Raw genomic sequence first — 25,053 nt, 5'->3', positions numbered from 1 at the left:
AAGCGGCTGGATTTACTCGGGCTTTTCTGAAATCCCGCTCGAATTTCTTTCACCTTTTCTTCTGTCACTGAACGCCGAGCTCCACCAGATTATTTTAGGACACTGCCATTCGTAAGCAACTTATTGAATCAGAGCCTAATTGATTTTACATGAGGTGCAAATTCTCCGTACATTCATCTGTAATTTCGTTGCGCTGAAATTACGGATTTTGTCTCCGCATACTACATTACCGTTTGTCCGCGTTGCTGTGGAGTCGCTATTTTTGCTTTTGCAATCGCGCAACGTAGTGACAAAACAATCAACTTCAAACAAATGAAATATAAATTCGGTAATTGTAAATTACAAGTGTTGCCATACCTACTGATTTAGCAGGATATTTCCTGTTTTTCCATTGAATCTACTGCTCTACTGATTTTTTTGTCAAAAGTCCGAATTTCTCCTGCCTTTTGGCATGCTGCAGTCACCTAGTTCTATGCCCGGGATTTTCAACTCATTACTTTAGTACCCATATATTGTCATCATGTCTTATTTTTGCAAAAATATGTTCCTTTTCCTTTTTTTGTGACCATTTGATATCTCAGTGTCCCCAACTTGCATTCGAGTGAGCTGTTCCCTTATGTCGCGATAGCACTGCAAAACTTTAGAAGATGTTCTCTTACAGAAATTACTGTGGTGATTTTCTTTTGCAGTATGTTATAAAACATATGTCAACTGCATTATTTGGTGAAACATTTTCAAGAAAAAAAAAAGAAATTCTTCATCTTCAAGATAATTCATCAATCCACTTGCTTCTCTTATCGACAATGAGTCCCATCCAGCATCATTTCGAATTGTTTCAAAGCATTCTAATAATGGTTGTTTGTTTTCATAAACAGAGCTTACTGTCCTGCTCTGAAAATTCCATCTAGTCTGGCTAGGACGTGGCAGTTGTCGTCCACAAGCTTCTTGTAAATCAGTTCTCTTACTTGATACAGAGAAAAAGCAGAGAATGCTAAAATATTTGCAAAGAAAATTCTTATTGGTGTGATGCTAGAGCAAACTTGTTGCATTAAGATTTTTATTTTATTAGGTTATTTTACGACGCTTTATCAACAGCTTAGGTTATTTAGCGTCTGAATGAGATGAAGGTAATAATGCCGGTGAAATGAGTCCGGGGGTCCAACACCGAAATTTACCCAGCATTTGCTCATATTGGGTTGAGGGAAAACCCCGGAAAAAACCTGAACCAGGTAACTTGCCCCAACTGGGAATCGAACCCGGGGCTCGTGGTTTCGCGGCTAGACGCGCTAACCGTTACTCCACAGGTGTGGAGTTACATTTCGCGCACATGGTCGATTAGACCATGTGTGATCCATTACGTAACTTTTCCGCACGCGACCTCTCAAGGGTTAATGAGCTTTGCAACCATGAACTTTTTTTTGCCACATTTTGTTGTTATGTCTATCCATTGGTCTGGAGTGTAAACATTGTGTTCGTGTCTTGTGTGATATTTTTCTATTTTTGCAAAATCCCTATCGGAAGGGAGAAAATTATGGCCAGAAATCAAATAGTAATGTTCAAATTCTGATAAATGGCATTGTGAAATGAGATAGTAGTACAGTGCAACAATGTTGTAGTTCTTATTTTGTCCTCTGCAATTATCTGAAAATACAAGCTTCTGGCAGTGGATATCCTAGAAGTGATGTACTTAAGCAGGCAACTGCCAATTTCATCACTCCCTCTAGCTCCAACGCTTTCGTCCCAGACAAACATGTATCTCACCATCCTGACCACAATCGTGGATCATCACATTGTAAGTCCATAACTTAGTAGATAAAATTCTAGGCCACAAGAAAGTTTAAGCGTGGGTAATGTCAGCTGCAAATCGATAGAAATAACGTGTACTTCTCTGGATGCTCTTTTGCTAAAGTGCTCATTTCCTTAAGTTTTTCTCTTACAGCATCAGCTCGTCTTAAATGCAAATCTTTCTCTTTCGAAGCTTCACGTTTCTCTTTTTCTGTACTGCTCTCACTTTGTATAACTTCATGTAACTGGTCACATGTTTTTTGCAGGTATCTGATTTCGGAAGTTTGAATCCGATATTGTAGTTCTCACAGAAGATTCTACGATATTTACCTTCACTTACAGGTTCAATGCCATTTTCTTCACAGTACCGTACGAAAAAGATAAGAAAGTCTTATAACAGGAATGAAAGATCTAATTCCTTAAATGTATTTGACATTTATGAGTTAGGAAAGGTATTCTCAGGAAAATGTGCACATCAGCTTGGAATTTCAAATCACACTTGACTGCTGATTTGTTCAATTTCCGCTGAGAAGTTTGTGAAGTAAAATGCAAGTTTAAAATACTGAGGTTGATAGTGAAGATCACATTTTGGTACAGTAAAAATTATTTTCTTCCGTCTGCTGTATTGTTTATTTGTGCAAGTTCAATTTTTGCTGATGATAAATACTTGTCTTTATTCGCTCTTTTTTTTCATGCCTTGTTTCCATGGTTACTTTAGAGCAAAATAGCGTAATAATGTAACACCTTGGATTCTGTACTTAATCAGATTTGAGATGAGAGAAATGCAAGGTTTATTGAGAAGTAGCTAATAATGTAAACATTTTTATGACAATATGCGTAATTGTTTACTTTAATGACAACGTGTATTCACCATATTGGACACATATTAGTGATAGTGAATAATCCTGGGGATCATGTTGCACTGTGTTTTACCTCCGCTGTGTGTATTTCCGTAAATATTGCGAGTAAAAATATAGATAAGTTAGGGAAGAGGAAAGTTGAGCAACAGGAGACCAAAGACTGTGACAAGGTTAGAGTAGATTAGGTGAGGGTATAATAAGTGCCATGAGACCGAGGAATGTGGTAAGGTTAGCTAGAAGTGTCACTACTATTTTCCACATCTGGCCATAGTTGGTGCCCCTAATGTAAATATATATATATATATATATATAAAATTTGAATATTCCAGTATTGATTAAAAGAAATCTTTCTCTGCACTATTTAGCCAATAATGCAATGTGTAATTAACAGTTCATAAAAGCACACCACAAGGTATGTTGATGCGGGAAAGTTGAATAAAATATTTTAAAATGAACTACCATTCAATACTAAACGTGTTATATTATTTGTATGGGGTATAATTTAAAGCATTGTTCGAAGTTTCAGAATAATATGTTATAATAACTCAATTTCTTAATTATCTTTTCCAGTTATGATGGATGTGATCAAGACAGAATCAGATATTGAATCGATTAAAGAAACAAATGATGACACAGATGCAGACGGGAAGAAGTCCTTCTCAGAGGTAAATTTCTGGATAGTAGTATTTATTTTATATATTTCTTATATGTTAATTACATATGAGCATAGCTATCAATGGGAGAAAATGTTACATCTCCCAAATTGTATAGAGCAGACTAAATTAGATTAAAGAAAAGCAAGCCTAGACTCTCTCGTTTTACTTGCAAAGCAAATCTTACACATTCTGATCCCCAGCTGTTGCTTGCTTTCATTCTCAGGAAGGGAGTGACCAATACCCAAAATAATTTATGGCATAGAAGAAACTTACCAAAATATGTTCTAAATATTAAACTCCCCTTCACCTTAAAGTATTTGTTTAAAATTATGTCCTCTCATATCTATATATTGTAGACACTTACTTACTTACTGGCTCTTAAGGAATCCATAGGTTCATTGCCGCCCTCACATAAGCCCGCCATTGGTCCCTATCCTGAGCAAGATTAATCCAGTCTCTATCATCATATCCCACCTCCCTCAATCACTTTAATATTATCTTCCCATCTACGTCTCGCTCCCCCCAAAGGTCATTTTCCCTCCGACCTCTCAACTAACACTCTATATGCATTTCTGGATTCGCCCATACATGCTACATGCCCTGCTCATCTCATACGTCTGGATTTAATGTTCCTAATTATGTCAGATGAAGAATACAATGCGTTCAGTTCTGCGTTGTGTAACTTTTTCCATTCTCCTGTAACTTCATCCCTCTTAGCCTCAAATATTTCCCTAAGCACCTTATTCTCGAACACCCTTAACCTGTGTTCCTGTCTCAAAGTGAAAGTCCAAGTTTCACAACCATAAAGAACAACCGATAATATAACTGTTTTATAAATTCTGACTTTCAGAATTTTTGATAGCAGACTGGATGATAAAAGCTTCTCAACCGAATAATAACAGGCATTCCCCATATTTATTCTGTGTTTAATTTTCTCCCGAGTATTATTTATATTTGTTACTATTGCTCCCAGGTATTTGAATTTTTCCATTTCTTCTAAGGATAAATTTTAAATTTTTATATTTCTATTTCGTACAATATTCTCGTCACGAGACATAGTCATATACTTTGTCTTTTCAGGATTTACTTCCAAACCTATCTCTTTACTTCCTTCAAGTAAAATTCCCGCATTTTCCCTATTCGTTTGTGGATTTTCTCCAACATATTCACGTCATCCGCATAGACAAGCAGCTGATGTAATCCATTCAGTTCCAAACCCTCTCTGTTATCCTGAACTTTCCTAATGGCATACTCTAGAACAAAGTTAAAAAGTAAAGGTGATAGTGCATCTCCTTGCTTTAGCCCACAGTGATTTGCAAACACATCTGACAGAAACTGACCTATATGGACTCTGCTGTACATTCCTCTGAGACACATTTTAATTAATCGAACTAGTTTCTTGGGAATACAAAAGTCAATAAGAATATCATATAAAACTTCTCTCTTAACCGAGTCATATGCCTTTTTGAAATCTATGAATAACTGATTCTTTTATTGAGTGTTATTAATTGAGAGAGCATTTTAGTTATTTCTACTGTTTGAGATGAAGGTGTGTGTCTAGAGAGTATGGATAGAATAACTTCTTTGCAGTCTGACAATATAACTGCATTCTTAAATGTATTGATCTGGCATAGAGGATTCCTGAGACTTTCACTTATTGCAACGATTTCTCCATCAAAACTTGTTATTCCTTATCCAAGAGATCTATAAAGTGACATTAGACGGTACGTAACACCTGCACCAGCACCTTGTCCCCTGGAGATCAAGGATCCGTCGGTGCATAAATGAAGCCAGTTTTGTGGAGGGTACCTAATATTAATTGTCTCTAAAGACAATTGTTTCATTATTTCAGTGTTTAGCTCTAAAATATTATGTTTTCTGAGGAGACACACCTAACACTAACAGAGCTGCCTGCATCCAAGATTTGCCGTTTGTTAGGAAGTGGGACGGACAGACTTTTCTCCTCTGCACAGTCTTCTTGAAGTCCAAAAGTCCTTCTTACCAGAATATATACTTGTTGCTTACAAACATATCCCTGTGTGTATGTGTTGAACCCAATGCAGTGGTTGCGGTACCAATGGTTCGAGCATATACAGAAACGTATTGCACCAACATCATGTTATGTGCAAAGTGCGGTAGTGGTGACCATGATGACTTCCCATGTCCCAACGCCCTAGCACTATGTGAATTATGGTAGGGATTACTTATCAGATTCGAAAGAGTGTCGGAAGTATCTGGAAGAGAAAGCTACAGAACAGCTTAGAGTCCAACAAAGTGTTAAGTCTTTGGAAGTGCTTCTCATTGAAGTCCGTTCATAAACAATGAGCTGAGCTTGATGTTCCACGATCGACTATGTTCGATAACATGAAGAAGGATTTATCTGTGAGGCCAAGCCTGAATTTCGTCAACGAGCTGTCGGAAGCAGGTATGGACGCTGGATTGGACCAGTATTACCATGGCCTCCACATAGTAACTCGGTGTGGGATATTTTCAAGAAGAAGACTGCTGCTCATTGCCACAGAACCAAAGGCTAACTGGAACAAGAAGAATGGGATTACTTTGTCTTGATAACACCTACAATGCTGTAAAAAAGTCATAAAGGGCATGGAGGCGCATAGACTTTTATATCCGAGGCAATGGAGGACATACGGGTCATTTGGACAACTAGGCCCGTGAATTCATTATTAAGGTAAAGTAAAGGTATTATGGCGCTATAAAGACTTCCCAGACGCACTGTAGAAAATATGACCATGTTTGGGGTCAATACGCAATTCGCCCAATGTTACGTGACACTCTTGGAAATTATTTTAATTGTGCAAATGCAGTTCTGAGGTTTTTATCCAGTACAGGACTTGACAAGATGTTTTAGATTTTATTGACCCATTGTTCCTTACCCTCCGGACCCTTTACGTCTGGAGGTTACTTTTGTTGTTTTATATTTATTTTACTTAAACTTTACATTTCGGACCTTTTAAATCCGATGATTTTATGCAACATTATAGGTATATCTCAGGTCGCCAGATAATTTGCTTCTTACTGTTTTTATTTAATTATGTTATCATTTACTTTTAAAAATTGTTTAGAGTCTAATAATTCATCATTTTTATGATGTTTTATGAATCACCTGTTGTTAATGAATTTCTATACCTCATTTTAGTGTGACAGCATATTGGTTTGGTGGTCATATTTTATGTACGCTATTATTTAAGTGTGATTTATTTTTAAAGAATTTCAGAGAAGAGTGCAAATAACTGTAGCTGCTGACATGCCCTGTTAAACATCACTATGATCAAATATGTTCTTATCACGTATACTTTGATGAATTCGTATGTCTCCCACAATTTAAGGTATTTTGTTCACTCTGAGTAGGGGAATTTATTGTAATGATTTGTTAAATAAACAATTTTTTTTGTTAATATTGAAACTCTTAGCTTGATTAGTGACTAGTTTCGGCTTGTTTCAATCATCGTCAGATTTTTAGTGAAACTAGAATAATTTAGAAAGTTGTTTATTTAACAAATCATTAGTAATACAAGTGCTAAAAGTATGTAATCAAGATGTATAAGTATAAGTATAAGATGTTTAAGTATAAATTTATTTTATTTTGTCACTATAGGATGCTCACACCTGTGTTGTGACCTAAATTCCTCCTTCCATAATTTCTCGGCTATTCTCCATGCAATTGTTCAGCCTGAAGCACAGCCATGCCGCCAATCTACTTCGAGAACCCTGCAACATATTACTGATTTATTATGTCTTTTCATCTGCAGGAAAGTAAAATATTTACTCTAAAAATGACTCAGATAAAGACAGAGAATGTGGATCACAGCTATGATCTCACACCAGAGATGACATACATGGAAATTCCATTTATTTCTCCAGTAGTGAAGAGTGAAGTTGAGGTGAGTATAGCTCATTGGGTGTGTGCTGTCTCTTATTATTCCAGTATTCCTTACAGTTACCATCACTATAAATCTGTACCTGCAGTGCCTTTTGGTGTATGATGGAGCCACTAACATTTTCACTGTATTACTTCTGGTTATTTCACACTAACGTAACTTTTAACTGAGATATGAATAGCTTTACCAGCTCCAAATTCCAGAAAAGACAAACATTTCTATTTTGCCTAGATATTTTAGTTTGATACTGAAGTAACACACAAGACTTATTTTTTACAGTTTTAGTTGATATGTTTTACATTTTACTTCAAATGATAAAATCTGAGGCTGAATACATACTGGTATTTAAAAATACAAATTCAATATGTAAAAAAATATATTTTGAGTTACGTGATATATTAAATTTAATAGTAAGCTATGTCATGAAGCTGTGGTTCAAAGAACTTCTTACTGGTAATCGTAGGTTGGCGTTTTTTTTTTTTTTTTTTTTTGCATATTTCAGAAAATCACTGCAAGGCATGTCAGAGTTAGTAACATAAAATTATGTCCTTGCTAATTCAACTTTCTTAAGATTTCTTGCGTTTGTCCACACTAGCTCCATATTGCTAAATATTGACTCTGGAAATTCTTATTACTAAGAATTTATGATATTGCTTGAACTATGTGCAATAAGTTCTTTGACATACATTGATCCCTGATGCTGTAATCAGCACTAGTGGAACAGCCGAAAGCAAAATTCACTCTGAAAGTTACTTAAATACGTATATCCTTATTCTTTAGAGCAGAAAATGATCTTATGGATGATGTTTTTCTGATAGGAATTCTTACTTCATGATTGAAAAGTTTTACACATTTATAAAATGGTGCCACTCTATGTCATTTATATCAGTGGCATGCAAATATCTGAACAAATCAGGAACACTTTTCTTACAGAATTTCTTGTTTGAATGAACAACTGAATGTTCTCTTCCCTGCCAAGAAAATCAAAATAATGTCCGTAAGATATTATCAGAGAAGTAAAACTTTGTTTTGAGAATGTGCATGAAAACTCGGATTTTGTTTCTATTTGTCCAACAATTCATATAGCGGCGCTCTTTTATATTAGTGAAGAGACATTTCACTATATGATATATTTATTGTCAATATCAAGTCGTTGGCAATAGTTATCATAATCATTGTTGAGTAGATTGCTAAGCTTTTGGAAGTCTTCTTTGCCTTCAAGTGATGTCCTGTGCCAGAGGCCAAAGGAAAAAAAAAAAAGAAATGTAACTATCATGAGGAAAAATGGAACCGAACAAATGTAATAAAAATATAATGTTGAAGTCTTCAGAATCACGAAAACTTCTTGTACCGTCATATACTTCACTATCCCACCGATCTCCATTTTTAATTATCGAATCAAAGAGAAATAAAATGTATCGTGTTTATTTCCACGCATTGCTGCAACTAGTCCACTGCTGTAATTCGATTATGTGGGTGCAGCTGATGGAAACCTCTTTCTCACTCATTGATTATGAGCATTAGTACCTTCCGACGACTTTGAGAAAAAATGAAACCATCCCATATAGCTCATAAATATTTTGCACTGTTTTACCTGGTCTACAGAAATGTTTGAAACCAAGTTTATTTTCTGTGGGTACAAATGGAGAAATAAGGAGTTATGTACTTCGGCTGTAATCTAACACTGTATACCTCCATGCTCGCCATGGAAGTGTTTATGCTACTACTTTCCTATTCCTTTAAAGTTTCGAAAACGTTCTCAGCAGTTACCATTGCTGTGCGGTCCTCATTGAAATCACTAAAATCAACTAACCTTTCCTGAATGCTGCTGATCTTACAAACAGAGTAAAACTGTGTAAACACTTAAAGTTGGAATTTTTATTTTCTATAATATCAGTGGTTTTTTCTGCTATAAATCCTATAATTGACATTATTGACATCCTGCTAATGGCTTCATTGCCAGATGCAAGGCACTAGACAACAACAACATTATTGACATCTATTTTCATTTGTGTTTTCAATACTTCTGGAATTGGATCAATGGAATCACACGGAATATCACTAATAAATCCAGAAAGAATACAGATGAACGTCTCAGTTTGTTTTAGGGTCACTTGTGGAGCAATAATTTATTACGGGACAACAACTCCTGTCTGTTTTGAAAGTTGTACAGAGTATTTACTACTCGGGAAGCTATCTTTAATGGCAGCTTGTTTCTAAACCAACTCGACTGCACTGCGATATTGCGAGTACACTGAACAGCAAATATTGATGCAATCAGTTGCTGCTATGTCACTGTGTGGGAAGGAAGTTACTTCGGAACAGCGTTGTGAGGCCTTAGGCTTGACTGTATTGCAGAATTGGTTCTAAATTATCGTATTTTTTATTGGAGGATCGTACACTAGATATAAAATAGGCCTATTTTGATTATTTTATCTAAACTCCCTCCACAGTGTTCTATTTAAACGATTTTTTTTAATTCTTATGAGGAAATAATTGTTGAAAATTAAATAACAATACATAAAATGATTTTTTAAACACTCTGTTGTCTCCGTACCTTGGAAGGATCTTCAGAAGGATTAACAACAGCAGGAACATAAGAGATAGAACCAACATCTAGCCCAGGGGTGCTCAACCTTAAGAATGCTGTGGGCCAATATTTAAAAAAATGTTCTTTTGGAGGGCCACAATCCTCCAATAATAAATAGAATTTACATAAATGTCTTACTAATTAGTGATTGCTGTAATTTATAATAGACTAATATAAGTCTGTTCAAATATTTTTTAAAATTTTAAGTTTGAAACTTTACTATCGGGCCGCAGCAACCATAGTGGCAGGCTGCATGAGGCCTACGGGCCGCGGGTTGTGCACTGCTGATCTAGCCCGTTTACAGTTTGTTTCATAAGAGCAAAACCGAGCTTTAAATTAAGGAATTGTTTATCATAATTTTCTACAATTTTATTTCCGTCCTGTATATTTAGGTACACTGCATGTAGATTTTTTGGGAGTAGGACCTACTAGAGCCACTATCACTATCTTCTGATTCCATTGCATCAGAGCCTAAAACAATGACATCTGATTTCTTACTGTCCATATAACACCACGAAACACGACTGGTACAAGCAAGTACCATATATAACAGGCTGTTGCTTGTTCCTTTGTATGTACAGAATAGGCCCATATATTGAATATATTTATTTCCTTTTTCTGTTATTGGGTTCTCAAAACATTACAACCAACTTATTAGTTATTATAATATGCTTACTTAGCTACAGTAATTATGTTTAGACAATTGACATGATTGGAGAGACTATTTCTCTGAGATATTTGGAAATAAACAAAGGAATGTTTGTCAGCATCATTTTTGAATAGCCACAAGAGAGTAGGCCTAATGGTCACTACGTGATTTCTTGTCGCTATAATAATGTTTACCAAAATCAAGTTGTCATGTCACCTGGGCTTGGAGAGCAATGTTTATAGAAGTATGTTTTGCAACAGTCGACTTCTACAGTAATTGTAACGCAGAAGTGATACATGCATAAACTACTATAAATGTATAAATGAAGTATATTCGTAATACTGGAGAAATGTACAGTATATATAAAATTTCATTGTAATAAATATTCAAAATCCTTTCCTTTTGACATGTTTTACCCTTTTTGCCAATAGGGTTCTACATTTTACGCACTATCCTCGGATCGCACGTTCGTACATGTTACTAAATTATCGCACATGCATGATCCATATTGTATGGTTGGCAACACTGCTTTGGAAGTATTTTATACATAGTGATAGCATTGTGTGTAATTTTGAAACATGGAAACTCCGCCTAGAAAGTCACAGCGGGAAAAATAGTTTTGCAAAGTAGAAAGATAAAATATATATTTAAGTTGTGTAAAGAAGTAAAAAGAGTGGTTTAATTATTCCTCTGAGAAAGCTGTGGAAAGAACAGCAAAAGCAGTGGGGAAGAGTGAAAAATCGGTGAGAAACAAAGCAAAAGTTAGCATTTCGGGCATGCAATGTATGCCTATAACATAGCGCATTTTCCCAGCTATGGATAACATTTTGACATGTAGTATGTAGTATCTTCCTCCGGGCCCTCTTCTCTGCTGCAATTATATATTCAATGTAAGTTCATATTCCGAGTTAATTCATACGTGTCTCAGGTAGGTAGACTACTGCATCTTTGCAGGTTGTGTACATGGTCTCTCTCTGCCCCTCCACTCCCCGTTACCGCCTTACACTCATATAAACATGATAGTGGCGCCCTCGGATTGCAGCTGTATTCCTATTTTTGCCGAGTAATAAATCAAATTTAGATTCTCATTAAAAAATCTTAACACATTACCAACAGCATAATTTAGTCTTTTCTTGACGGTGGAACAACCCATTAGTCGCTGTGTAATCTGTTCTTTGTTATCACGTAATTTGTTTTATTCTTGATTTTGAAGTTCAATTTGAAAGCATAGATCTGCCTTTCAAAATAATACTGCATATTTTGGTATACCTTCTAGCACCGAATAGATTGTTTAATAAATTTAATCCTGTATTACACAACCACATTATACACGATGTACGCCATCCTGCAATAAAGTCACATGGTAACACGTTCATAACAAATTATATGCTGTAACAGATAGGTACAGTTTATAACAGAATTCCACTCTCCGTAACTTATGCCAGCAATCACGAAATGACATACACAAGGGAGCGAATGAGAACTTATATGCAGAGATGATAGAAGCATTTCAGCAAAGAATCTTAGTACTACAGAGCCTTACAGCACCCAATGTCCCTATAGAATGTAATTGACTACTTTTGTTTTTACTCTAAACTAGGTTAAAAAGCAAGCACTGTCAGTAACAAAGGGAAAACATTAAGGAGTCATCCAGTATAGAAGTTTTTGTCCAAGTTGATGACTATGAATGGAAATATTGGTTCTTTAGTTGTGTCTGTATTATGGGAAATGGAAGAACCCATGATAATCAGCCCCATGCTAAAATCTCTGCTTTGATTCAATGTGTTTGATATTCATGTCTGAAGCATAGATAATAATCGATTACCTATTTATTGAGCTAAAGAGTTGCCATTCCTGGAGTATATTTACTCTCTTTTTCAGGAAGGATCCTTCGACTTGGAGACAGTGAAGGAGGAGCCGATGCTAGAAGTAACGGTAAAGGAGGAGAAAGTCTCAACTGAGAGGTGAGAATGCACGAGTCATCACTTTGCTCTTTCTTTCACTGCTTCAGTTAAAAGACAAAAAAAAAAAGTAATTTGTTACATGTTATGTAATTTCTACCCCACATTTGGTTTTTCTGTTTCATACGATCTGCTCAGTATATAGAGAGTGCCATGAAATAACTATTAGTACACTGTTGTGCAAATTTTTCGCTCGCCCGTATTTGTTTGATGGTCCTGCATTCTGGGGCGTTTTGATGGGAAAAGCTATGCTGAGCTGTAGACAGTCTTTCAAAGAAAGTACCACAAACAAGCACCTACAAGACTTCCTGTTCAGCAGTTAGTGAACAGATTCACGTGTACAGGGTCTGTAGTCGCTGAGCAGCACCATGGACGGCCATCAGTCAGCCTACAATACGCACACAGCATCTTCAGAAGTCGAAAGGCATCCACTCGCAGGCTGAATATTGAACTGAACATTCTTGAACCCACAGTGTGGAAAGTGCTGCACTACACTCGAACAAGGCCAACCATATCCACTACAAATTATATATCATCCATGTCATGCTGCAGCCGAGGAGGTTTTGATTGATCATGTTCTGTTCAGCGACATTTCATCTGTGCCCTCATCCCTCGTCCTGACTCCTCTCGACTTTTTCGCATGGGACTTTATCAAGAACACTATTAACACCACAGTACCAGTGGTGGTGCACCTATTCCTGAAAGATTAACTTATGTATTGAATATTTTATTTATTTTTGCTGTCTTCATCTTCAACAAAACGCTGGTAGATACTTCTGTCAAGCTATACATAGCACACTGCCACCAGATGCTTTTGTCAAGCTATACATAGCGGCTCGGGCTGTGCCCACATATGCATCTATAGTTTGAGAGCGGTGGGGTGGGGGTACTGGTGTTGTGAATACCAACAGCTTCAGACTGCAGACCATACAGCATGGCTGATTAGGTAGTGATTTCACATTTTTTCGTGGTGTGTTGTGTTCTTTTATTGTGCCAACAACATTATTTTTCAGTGAATGTGCTGTCATATTACTGTATTTTTAAGATTGTGCAGTGTGCTTATTTAAACTGTTACAGTTTTAAGACGAATATGAATAATAACAGTGATAAATATCTGCAAAATATCAGTTTTTCATTGCAATTGTTTGCAGAGAAGAGTGACATAAAGAGTTTAGGTCGTGACGCTCCTGACTTTGTTACTTCTCAAACATTATCAAACAGAAATCAGACTTATTGTAGGAAATTTGATCCTTCTATTTATTATAAGCAAAAATGGTTGTGTGGCTGTCCTGAATAAAAAAAGAGCGCTATTATGCTTTCCATGTTTATTGTAAGGAAGTGATTCGACTTGGACAAAAGCAGGAGTAAATGAGTTAAAGAATTTAGCAGAGAAAGCCAAAAAACACTAAGATTGTGCAAAACATATTAAGTAGGGCCTGTGTCATTGATTTGGCTATTTTAGGGAAAGTAAACATCGTAAATCATCTAAATGACGCTTACAGACAGCAAATAAACAAACATAATGAGAAAGTGAGACAAAATCGAGAAATTCTCTCGAAAATTATAGACCATATAAAGTTTGGCAGCAAATTTGAACTTCCACTACGTGGCCATGATGAAACATTACATTTATCGAATTCTGACATGTTTCGAGGATTATTGGAATTTGCTTGAAAGTTAGAGGAGTCTCTCAAAACCATTTTGTGAAGCCAAAAGTGTTTACAGGAACTTCCAAGACAATGCAGAATGAACTTCTTGACTGTATTCTGGATGTGTGTCATCATGAAGTATCTGCTGAAATACAACAATCTAAATTTTTGTCAGACGATACAGCTGATATACCAGGTTATATGCAACACGTTATTGTTTTCCATTATGAATTGAGTGGTGCTGTGCATGAAAGATTGTGGGGGGTTGTTTAATCCAAAATCCCAAAATGCTGAAGTATTACTGGAATTCATTCCTCACCATTTCTCTTCACAGATACACATCATGTACAGTGTGACCTGCTGAAGTGGTGTATAAATTGAAATTGGGTCACAGTGCTGCCATCTATCCGCAATATGCAGAACCCGAATCACGCAAGTGAAGTGGGTAGGCAATAGATAGACACACATCAGAATGCATTTTAGAGCAGTTCAATAGTTCTGAATAGCAACCGTGACAAACTCATCGCCCAGACCTACAATGGCGCAGCTGTAATGAGGGAAGAAAAGGCAGGTGTACAAACAGTCCTATAAATATGCACATTCTGTGCATTGCTATGCACATCAGCTGAATCTAATCATAGAGGAGGCAGTATCACAGAATTCACAAGCTCGTATTTTTTTCAGTAGTCTTGCTGCTATACCTGCATTTTTTCTTAAGTCGCCTATATGATTAGCTGTACTGGATATTGTTTCTAGAAGAATACCTGGAGGATCAAACACACTATGGAATTTTCATAGCTGATTAGTTAATACAGTTTTTGAAAATAAGGACAGTTTAATAGAATGCTTTGAGAAACTTCAAATTGAAAGAAATCATTCCACTGTACAAGGAACTGCAGAGATTCTTCATATGTTATAATATAAGTTAATGCCTCATGTGGATATTTTGTATAACCAACTGTAGCATTGTAATGCGAATTCCACCAGTATCTACAAAGCAGTAAATTCTTTCTTTGAGGCAATAATGAAAGAAACAAACAAACTTTCTTCTGTTACTCTTCAACAAGAAGAAACTCCTTCCATGAAGAAAAGAAAAAGTAAATCTCTGCAAAAGAGGTGTATGATGCCATTTCTTATCAGGTAAAATAGAGATTTGCCTTCAATAAGCATTTGTCGGCAGCAAAATTGTTAAATTTCGATATATATTACATGCAGCTGAACTTCATGAAACCATTGAAGCTTATCCTTTCTTGTGTAAAGAACGTCTGAAAACTGAACTATCTGTTGTGCGAGAGGCAAGAATTCCGTAATATTTCTTTACTTATGAAAAAAATATATATATACGAAATCATGTAGGGTGCAAGAATCATCACTCTCCTCAAAATAATTCTTACTACTCCCATGGCTACTGCTCAGCCTGAGAGGTGTTTTCTACTTTGAAAAGACCATCTTGCTGCTTTCAGTGTTGAGCATAGAAAAAGTGATGATTGAAAATATTGTTAATTTTAATGATAAAGTAATTAATAAATTTTCTAGCTGCAAAGAATGGAGACTAGACTTCGTGTTCAAATAAAATTGTGAATCATACAGTGAAATGTTATCTCCAATAAAATTATTAGCACAGACAATGTAATATTTTTTAATTATATTTCGTGGTGTATAGTGTTTCAAAACTTTAATTATAAGCAAACATAAATAACAGCAACAACAACAGCAGCAACAGAACCAAAAGGCCTGGATCAGTGGTTGATTATGGCTTCAGCTTCAGCACATGTAAAATTTATTAATGTAATTAATTTTTGCTGTGGTACATAAGACATAATAATGCTGAATTTTGAAAATTTTACTGCAGCCCTACCAAGCTAAAATCTCACGCTCTGCCATGGTACCTAATTTTAATGAGCATATAAGACAGCATGCTGATGTGATTTACAGCTGAGCATAGCTTTTGCCACCTGAACAGCATTCCATCACTGTGATTTGTTTAGCAGTGATTAACATTTGGACGTGTCATCACTGAATCTACAGTTATGCTTTCTATGAAATTATAGTGACTTTATGAGCAACCTGTATTTGGATTGAAATGGCATAGCAATACAATCAAATGTACTATCATGCTTATTAGTAATAGTAATACTAATGCCATTCCTGTAACTGCTACTACAACCTACAGCCACCACCAATATGACTGCAATCACCACGACTGCGATCTCGATCACTGTGACTACACTGAACACTCACTACCACAACCAGCTTCATGATCAGTAACAGCAGTGCCTCTACTATTAATATTAGAGGAGAAAAATTCGCTCCAGCGCTGAGGATCGAATCCGGGTCCTTGGTTCTACGTACCAAGCACTCTAACCATTGAGCTATGCCAAAGTTCAGTTCACAGCACCGAATCGAATCCCTCTCCTCCAGTGTTTATTCCCTTTGTGGCCTGACTCCAAGTTCGAAGGAGCGCACTCAGTTGAGTGACTTGGTGGCCGGGATTCCACAGTAATATGCACTGTAGCTCGAAGAATCTACGTAAAGATTAATTTTTTTGGTTTTACACAATACGTTTGTTACGGTGACAATTAAATTAGAGGGAAAAAAACGCGCCAGCGCTGGGGATCGAACCCGGGTCCTTCCTTCTATGTACCAAGCTCTCTAACCATTGAGCTACGCCGATGTTAAATCCATAGAACTGGCTCGAATTCCTCTCCTCCAGTGTTTTTTCCCTTTGTGGTCTGTCTCCAAGTTCGACGTGTATGTTGACATTTTTATATTAAGTCAACTGTCATTATGCAAGGAGCACACTTAGTAGAGTGACTTGGTGGCCGGGATTCCATAGTAACTTGCACTGTTGCTCGAAGAATCTACGTAAAGATTAATTTTTGTGTTCAGTGTAGAGTGAGGAGCTATGGGCGTTTATTCCCGTGCTAGGGGCATAAAACTGCGACTCGCCTCTGGTGTAAGACTTGCCATTAGGTGTGTAATGTCCAGTCTGAAGGGTAACTTGCGTGAGGTGGATTGCTTGGGATCGGGTTGTGGGGGGGGGGTCCTCATAGCCGACACAGACCACGAAGAATTTTTTAGGTGTATTTTTCCTGCGCCCCTCCCCCCCCCCCCCCAGTGGCAGGCTGACGCCGACGGTTCTGTGGGGGGGGCCACTTCAATATCTCTTCGCGCTCTTCTCCCCTAATTCAGAAAAATGGCATAAAAACAGAAGATAGCAATAGACACGACTTGTGATAATACGACGAACATTGCAATGGACTTGGACCCTGAGAAAGTAACAGTTAAAATGCCGCCTCCAAAGTTTATTAGAATCACATTAGATGGAACAGAAAGGACTATAAAGAACATCAGTCATTTTACGTGAGACGCGCACTCGACAGACTCGTTGGGAAGGTCAAAAATGCAACTCGACTACACAACCGTAGTCTCCTCATCGCGACCATATCTCCAAAACAGAGTGAGATGCTGTTGAAAGCGAAGTGCTAAGATCTTTCCCTATTAAAGTCGAACGGCACTCCTCACTGAATACCACGTGGGGATTGGGTGCTTACAGATTCTCTGGATGATATGTTTGATGAAGAGACCCAACTAGAACTGCCAGAGCAGTCTGTGTCCAAGGTTTACTGTTTATTAGGTAAGTGGGGTGGATGGGCTGTTCCCCTGAGCACAATGTTTTTGACCTTCCAGAAGCCTGCCCTACCAGAATACATCCTTGTCGGGTACAAACGTATCGCTGTTCGTGCGTATGTACCGAACCCAATGGAGTGTTTTTGCTGCCAACGGTTCAGACATACGCAAAAACGTTGCACTAACAACATCATATGTGCAAAGTGCGGCGGTGATGACCATAGGGATTTCCCATGTGCCGGCACTGAGCACTGTGTGAATTGTTCTGGAAACCACACCGCTAATTCTAAAAATTTCCCGAAGTACATGGTAGAGAAGGATATTCAAGAGCTTCAAGTCCCAGAAAATATAACGTTTTTTGTGGCGCGTAAGCGTATTTTTGATGAACAAGAAAAGGCTACTACTGCTACTGCTACTTAGTGGCGAAGCTCTTTAAGAGACTTTTGAGGCTTAGTATACCCAAAAATTTGAGTTATACCTACAACAGTAGGCCTATAAATTCGTAATAACAGTGTATCTTAACACTTGGTTTTACTTCAATCCTTGCATAAATTAAGTTCACTGTTGGCAGTCATTTTAGAATGGAAAGTTCAGGCGAGAGGCCTGTGAGAAGTCTCTAAAGACATGATATGTGGCAGCTAGGCTCTCTGTCACATTAATACGTTGCGGTATATTGCTGTTCTCTGAATGTGCTGCATTGTTGAGTGTTAGTTTAATGAGAAGTGCAAGGGTGTGTGTGTTACATATTAATTTTGTGTAAAATGGCTCATACTGAGAGAAACATTGAGGTCATCCATCATTTGTAGAATTAAAAGAGAAACCCTCCTCAAGTTGGACATACGAAACAAAATGTGCTTACAAAGATAGGAGATCGTCATCACAGTTATATATATATATATATATATATGAAGAGTCCACTGCAAGAATGATGGATGTCATTTGGAATACATTTTGCAGGAGAAGCAATTGAAAGTTTGAAATACTTCATTTTCGACAAGAAAGTGACATCCATCATTCTTGCAGTGGACTCTTCATATATGTGTGTATGTGTATATATATATTCGTTTTTTTTTTTCTGGTTTTCTTAAACTGGTCCGTAAACAACACCCATACCCAAGGCGGGACTCGAACCCACAACCTTTCAGACCAAGCAATAGAGACATTCTGTGCCTCTACCGCTTGCGCCATCCAGGTCGGCATGTTAAAACAGCAGTTGGAGAGAGACAAAACGAAAATGTTCACTTGTCATGGTATAAGAAATATCCTTGGCTAACAAGGTGCTCTGATACAATTAAGTTATATTCTGTATTCTGTTTGGGGGTGAAATTGAGTGGTCATCATTTTCTTGTGGGTTCTGCGTCACAAAAAAGTTTGATAGAAGCAGTGAGAAACATCTGCTGTATAAAAAGATAGAAGATAAGCAGATTTTATCAGCATACCCAGCATTTACTTACACTTTAGCTTTGCCACTGGTTTTCACACTATCCATATAGCATGAATATGTACAGTATAATTACACGGTAACTGCAAACAAAACGGCAGCTTTACTTCACCAATTTGACTATTGTTTAGACTGATTGTAAATTTCCATTATAGGATTGGAGTTACCTATGACAATTATGCGTCATCTGAATGCGACAATGTAGTACCGGTACATGAAGAGCATGTAGCAGTAGTCCAGCGTGTCTTAACTTCTGTGTCCTCTAAGGAACTTGACAACAAAATGTCTGCCAACTTCATTGTATATGACAAAGTATTCTCTAGAGAAGACGATATGAATCCATCTAGCAGCCACAGACTGGACATATCGATTTGCAGTAATGCAGACTATAGTTCAACGAAGTGTGATATTTGTGACGAGGTGTTAGGCATTTCCCAGCCTTTCGAACGTCATCTCTGGACTCATAAATGTGAGAAGCCTTTTCTATGTGATGTATGTGGAAGGTTGTTCTCACTAATGAAGGATCTGAAAGTACACTTACTTATACACACAGATGATGTGCTTGTTAAAAGTGATGAATCGACTGATGAGGAAAGTGATATGAGCACTTCATCTGAAGAACTGGTTACCCAGCACTCTTCAGACGATGCGTTACCTGCAGAAGATAGTGACAGTCTAAGTGAATCATCGTCTGCTTCAAGCTATGAACCAAGTCAAGATAAACAAGGTACTTGTAGAAATGTCAGCAGTGATTATAAAAGCAAGGTAGTGAAATATTGGCTTAACAAAAGTGGGAAAAAGAGATATTCATTAACCACAGTTCGCCATCGTTTCCGATTAGTTACCTCTATAAGACAACTTTATCATTGGAAAAAACAGTTAAGGCTGTAGATATAAAAAAGAAATTCAGATGAGTACAAAATGTCTTTGTGAATGGATGGTGTTACCATGCTTCATGTACTCTGCTGTGGCTGAATGGTCAGACCTTCAGGCGGTGTGGGTTCGATTCCTGGTCAGGTCTGGAATTTTTTCATTGAAAAAATCCATAGTGACACTTGTGGCGGACAAGGTCGCAGTTGGGGTTTTTCCTGGGATTCTCCCGTATTTCCCCAAAATTAGGCATTTACATCATTCCGTCACCATTTCTCCATTTCGTTATTATTCCATAGCATTCCCCGAACGCCGGCTGGTGATGCATGGAGGGTGCTGGCCTGGGGATGAGTGGGGTTGCCTGCTCGAAACCTGGGCACACAGAACCTTAGTATGGTCAGCCGATGTGGTTGGGAATTCGTCTTCGAGGATCAGCACAATAGATCTTAACAGGTCACAGTCCTATGCCATAGAGCCCCCCTCCGTTAAATTCAATTCAAATGCTCTATGTAGATGAGAAAACAAAAACAAAATGTATCTGATGAAGACTTGAAGCTGTGGTCCACATGTGAATTTTAAGTACCTAATTTTCAGGGTGTGATTTTATTGCTTCAAGCTGATGGATATTCCGCCGAATTATATATAGAAATATCACTAAATTTGTTTCTGATTGCATATATATTGAAGTGGAGCTTCGATTATTAGCCTATAATTACAGAAGAAAAAACTTACTACAGTAGATCTCCGATTTTGTCAACCAACTGCTTGACTTTCGGAAAGGGGTGGAATCAGTGCAAGTCAGGCAAGCATGCTGTTCATGCAAGTACCCGTAGAACAGTAATATGTTAGGGAAGAAAGTGTGTCTCAGTGTTGCGGAAAAGGCAGAAGTTTTGAAAGAAGTAGACAAAGGTGAATGTGTGGTATTATTGCTAAACAGTTCCACGTAAGTACCGACACTGTATATAAAATCAAGAGACAATGTACAAAAATAACACAACATGCAGATAATATAAGAAAAAACGGAAGGGAATGTGAAGAAGATAAAAGTAAATGAAATTACTGACCAATCAGAAACCAGAAAGCAAAATTTATGAATGGTTTAAGCGAAAAAGAAATGAGGACATTCCTATAATGAGACTTATGATACAATAAAAAGCCCTGCAAATTAACATGGACGTAGGTGGAGATGGATCTTTTACAGCAAGCAGTGGATGGCTACAGAATTTCAAAGCACGTCATGGTGTCAATCAATTGTCAATACAGAGCGAAAAATTAAGTGCAGACACATCCCAAATTCTTTCATGTGTTATGAATATGAAGAATGAAATCTCATCTCGTTTACAAATTATCATATTTATAATTGTGACGAGACTGCCTTTTATTGGAAGGCCCTTACTACAAAAACACTGGCATCGGTATCAGAGAACTAAGCACCAGGATACTCTATGCAGAAGGAAAGACTTTCTGTATTAGTCTGTGCTAATGCCAGTGGTGGTCACAAACTGCCGCTTGCTGTAATAGGTAAATCGAAAGACCCAAGAGCATTGAAAGGTGTAGACATGGCAACACTGTCCATTACTACTTCCAGGTAAATGGATGAATGGATACCGAAATCTTCTCACATTGGTTTCACAGTGTTTTTATAACACAGGTAACGATGTATTTACAACAGAACAATTTATCTGATGAAGCAACCCTTTTGATGAACAGTGCCCCTAATCATGACGCTGACTTACAGAGTTCTAATGGGAAAATAACATGTTATTCCTTGCCATCTAGAACGACATTGCTGATCCAGCCAATGGACCAGGGATCATTCAGAACCTTAAAGCGTAGTTATCGTCGCTTAATTGTGAAGAAACTCGTAAGAGATTTCTATGGAAATACGAAAGACTGTTTAAAAGAGACAAGATAAAGGATGCACTTAATAATATTGCCGTTTGTTGGAATGATCTGACACAAGATGCTCTTAAAAGAAGCTGGAATTAATTACTCTTCCCTGAAGATAAAAGTGAGTGTTCAGGACAAATTGCCAATAGAGAGTATGTTGCAGAGTGAAATTTGTTTTCGTTTATTTATTTCTTTATGTTACTCTATAGGAATCTTTACTTATAGTAAGTTAATTTATCTTTATTTACATAATCAAAATCTATTATGTATGTTTTTTACTTTAGTTATAGCTTCGAAGATGCTGTAGTCATTGTCACACACTGTATTCTTGGTTTTCGTCATTAGCAGAATGAACTTTGTAACTGTGATAATAATGTATTTTATTTTAGTTTAGTTTTATTCTATGTTATACATACATATAGTATTTAAAAAGAAAAAGATTGTGATAACGAATTTTGTGTATCGTGACTTTAGTTTTATGTATCTTATAAATAGTTACAACTATGATATTTTTCATTTTATTTCATTGTATTTGATGATATTTCGAGATGGTGAACACGTTACATTTAAAACTACATTTTGGTAATGAACATTGTGTATCATGGCTTAAGCTATGCTCTATTTTATGTAACATTGAACAGAAAAAGACCACTTACTTATGTTTGTTAGTAAAATTTGTTGTAACGCAGAAGATTTGAAGCTTACGGTAATCGAGTGTAGCAGCCTTCTTTTGCGGGTCACATATTACCAGGATAATAAACTCGGCGGATTGCATGTTGACACAGTGCACTGTCTCCCATAGACACTTGACAGAATCGGAGCTCTACTGTAGTTAATTATTCTCATTTTCATATTTACAATGCTGATCAGAGCGTATTTAATAAGGAAATGAGTACGTAAGGTACGTCATATAGGTTAAAAGAAAATGTGGAAACCTTGTTTGAATCAATCAGTGCTCTCACTCTGTTACAACCTACTGTTAGTATTGAAGTATTCCTCTCAGAGAACTGTTAATCTTATTGTAGGGTTACCATATTCTGAAATCCGAAAATGCGGACACATCCTCCCCAACAGCACCAACTGACTGCTGAATGAGAGAGAGAGAGAGAGACCATTTCACTTACGTGATTCGGTTTGCGCATATTGTGGATAAATGGCAGGACTGTGACCCATTTTCAAGTTGCACACCACTTCGGCAGGCCATGGTGTACATGATGTGTATCTGTGGAGAGTTATGTCGTGTACTAGGGTGAGATGATATGTATATGTGGAGAGTTGTGTAGTGTCCTAGAGTGAGATGATGTGTGGGGTAGATGGGGGCACAATGAAACGGGAAAAATAAATGATCAGAAATAACAGAATTTTTTGTGCATTTTTTCAGTTTAAAAGTTTTACAGTATTTGCAAGTAAATGGACTCTCATCTTGCAAACCTCGAGCCACTTCAAATAAACCAGCATTGGATGAAACTCAATTTTCTGGCTAATGACTTTGTACCGTACTAATCACTTGCAAGAGTACAAGTCTCACTGAGGGGAATAATTTTCTGGAGATCAACATATATTTCTCTTCTCTCTGTCTACTCTGTCATTTTCTTCTATGTCCTCTCAGTCCACTTTCTGTCCTTACAATCCTCTTTCTGTCCCCTCAGTTCTCTATGTTCTCTCAGTCCACTCACTGTCCTCCCAATCCACTCTGTACTCTCAGTCCACTATCTTTAATCTGAGTTCCCTTTCTTTAGTCTCAGTTCACTCTCTCTCCTCTCAGTCTAAACTCTGTTCTCTCTGTCCAAACTTTTCTCAGTCCATGCTATTTCCTCTAAGTCCACTCTTTGTCTTCTCAGTCCACTCTGTGTGCTCTCAGACCAATCTATGTCCTTTCACTACACTCTTTCCAACCAGTCCACTCTCTGTAGTCTCAGTTCACTCTATGTCATCTAAGTCTACTCTCTGTCTTCTCAGTCCACTCTGTGTGCTCTCAGTCCAATCTCTTTTCCACCAGTCGACTCTCAGTCCACTCTGTCATCTCAGTCCACTCTTTGTACTCTCAGTCCACTCTGTGTGCGCTGAGTCCAATCTCTGTCCTGTTTCTACACTCTGTTCTCTCAGTCCACTCTCTATCCTCTCAGCCCACTCTATGTGCTCTCAGTCCAATCTCTGTCCTGTCACTACACTCTCTTTCCTACCAGTTCACTCTATGTCATCTCAGTAAAATCTTTGTTCTCTCAGTCCACTCTTTGTCTTCTCAGTCCACTCTATGACCTCTCAGTCCACTCCATGTCATTACAGTCCATTCTCTGTCCTCTCAGTCCACTCTATGTCTTCTAAGTCCACTCTATGTCCTCTCAGTCCACTATATGTCCTCTCAGTCCACTCTATGTCCTCTCAGTCCACTCTCTGTCCTCTCAGTCCACTATATGTCCTCTGAATCCACTCTCTGTCCTCTCAGTCCACTCTTTGCCCTCTCCGTCCACTCTATGTCCTCTCAGTCCATTCTCTTTGCTCTCAACTACTCTATGTCCTCTCAGTCCAGTCTATGTGCTCGCAGTCCACTCTATGTCCTCTCAGTCCACTCTATTATGAGTCCACTCTTTCTCCTCAGTCCTCTCAGTCCACTCTATGTACTCTCAGTCCACTTTATGTCTTCTGAGTCCACTATTTGTCCTCTCAGTCCACTCTATCTTTTCTGAGTCCACTCTCTGTCCTCTCAGTGCACTCTATATCCTCTCAGTCCACTCAATGTCTTCTGAGTCCACTCTCTGTCCTCTCAGTCCACTCTTTGTCCTCTCAGTCCATTCTATGTCCTCTCAGTCCACTCTGTTCTCTCAGGCCTCTCAGACCACTCTCAGTCCACGCAGTATCTTTTGAGTCCATTCTCTGTTCTCTCAGTCCACTCTATGTTCTCTCAGTCCATTCTATGTGCTCTCAGTGCAATCTCTGTGCTGTCACTACACTCTGTCCTCTCTATGTCCACTCTGTTCTCTCAGTCCACTCTATGTCCTCTCAGACCACCCTCTGTCCTCTCAGTCCACCCTCTGTCCTCTCAGTCCACCCTCTGTCCTCTCAGTCCACCCTCTGTCCTCTCAGTCCACTCTATGTCTTCTCAGTCCATTCTATATGCTCTCTGTCCTCTCACTGTCCTCTCAGTGCACTCTGTGCTCTCAGTACAATCTCTG

General features: G+C 37.8%; 1 protein-coding gene across 6 annotated transcripts in view; it reads left to right on the top strand.

Moving 5' to 3' along the window:
* The window catches only part of LOC138710231 (zinc finger protein 69 homolog), a 79,793-nt gene extending 56,552 nt beyond the window's left edge, over positions 1–23,241 (top strand). For 2 of the 6 annotated variants that reach the window (XM_069840906.1, XM_069840905.1), the window contains exons 2-5: positions 3,216–3,310; positions 7,072–7,203; positions 12,321–12,403; positions 19,276–23,241. In XM_069840906.1, the coding sequence (XP_069697007.1) occupies positions 3,218–3,310; positions 7,072–7,203; positions 12,321–12,403; positions 19,276–20,011 (1,044 nt within the window). In that variant the 5' untranslated portion in view covers positions 3,216–3,217 and the 3' untranslated portion in view covers positions 20,012–23,241. The other 4 variants (XM_069840907.1, XM_069840908.1, XM_069840909.1 and 1 more) reach the window with 4 other exon arrangements.
* Positions 23,242–25,053: the final 1,812 nt, after the last annotated feature.

The sequence above is a fragment of the Periplaneta americana genome, chromosome 12, assembly GCF_040183065.1.
Source record: "Periplaneta americana isolate PAMFEO1 chromosome 12, P.americana_PAMFEO1_priV1, whole genome shotgun sequence".
Lineage (NCBI taxonomy): Eukaryota > Metazoa > Arthropoda > Insecta > Blattodea > Blattidae > Periplaneta > Periplaneta americana.
This window is presented reverse-complemented; position numbering and strand designations above follow the sequence as displayed.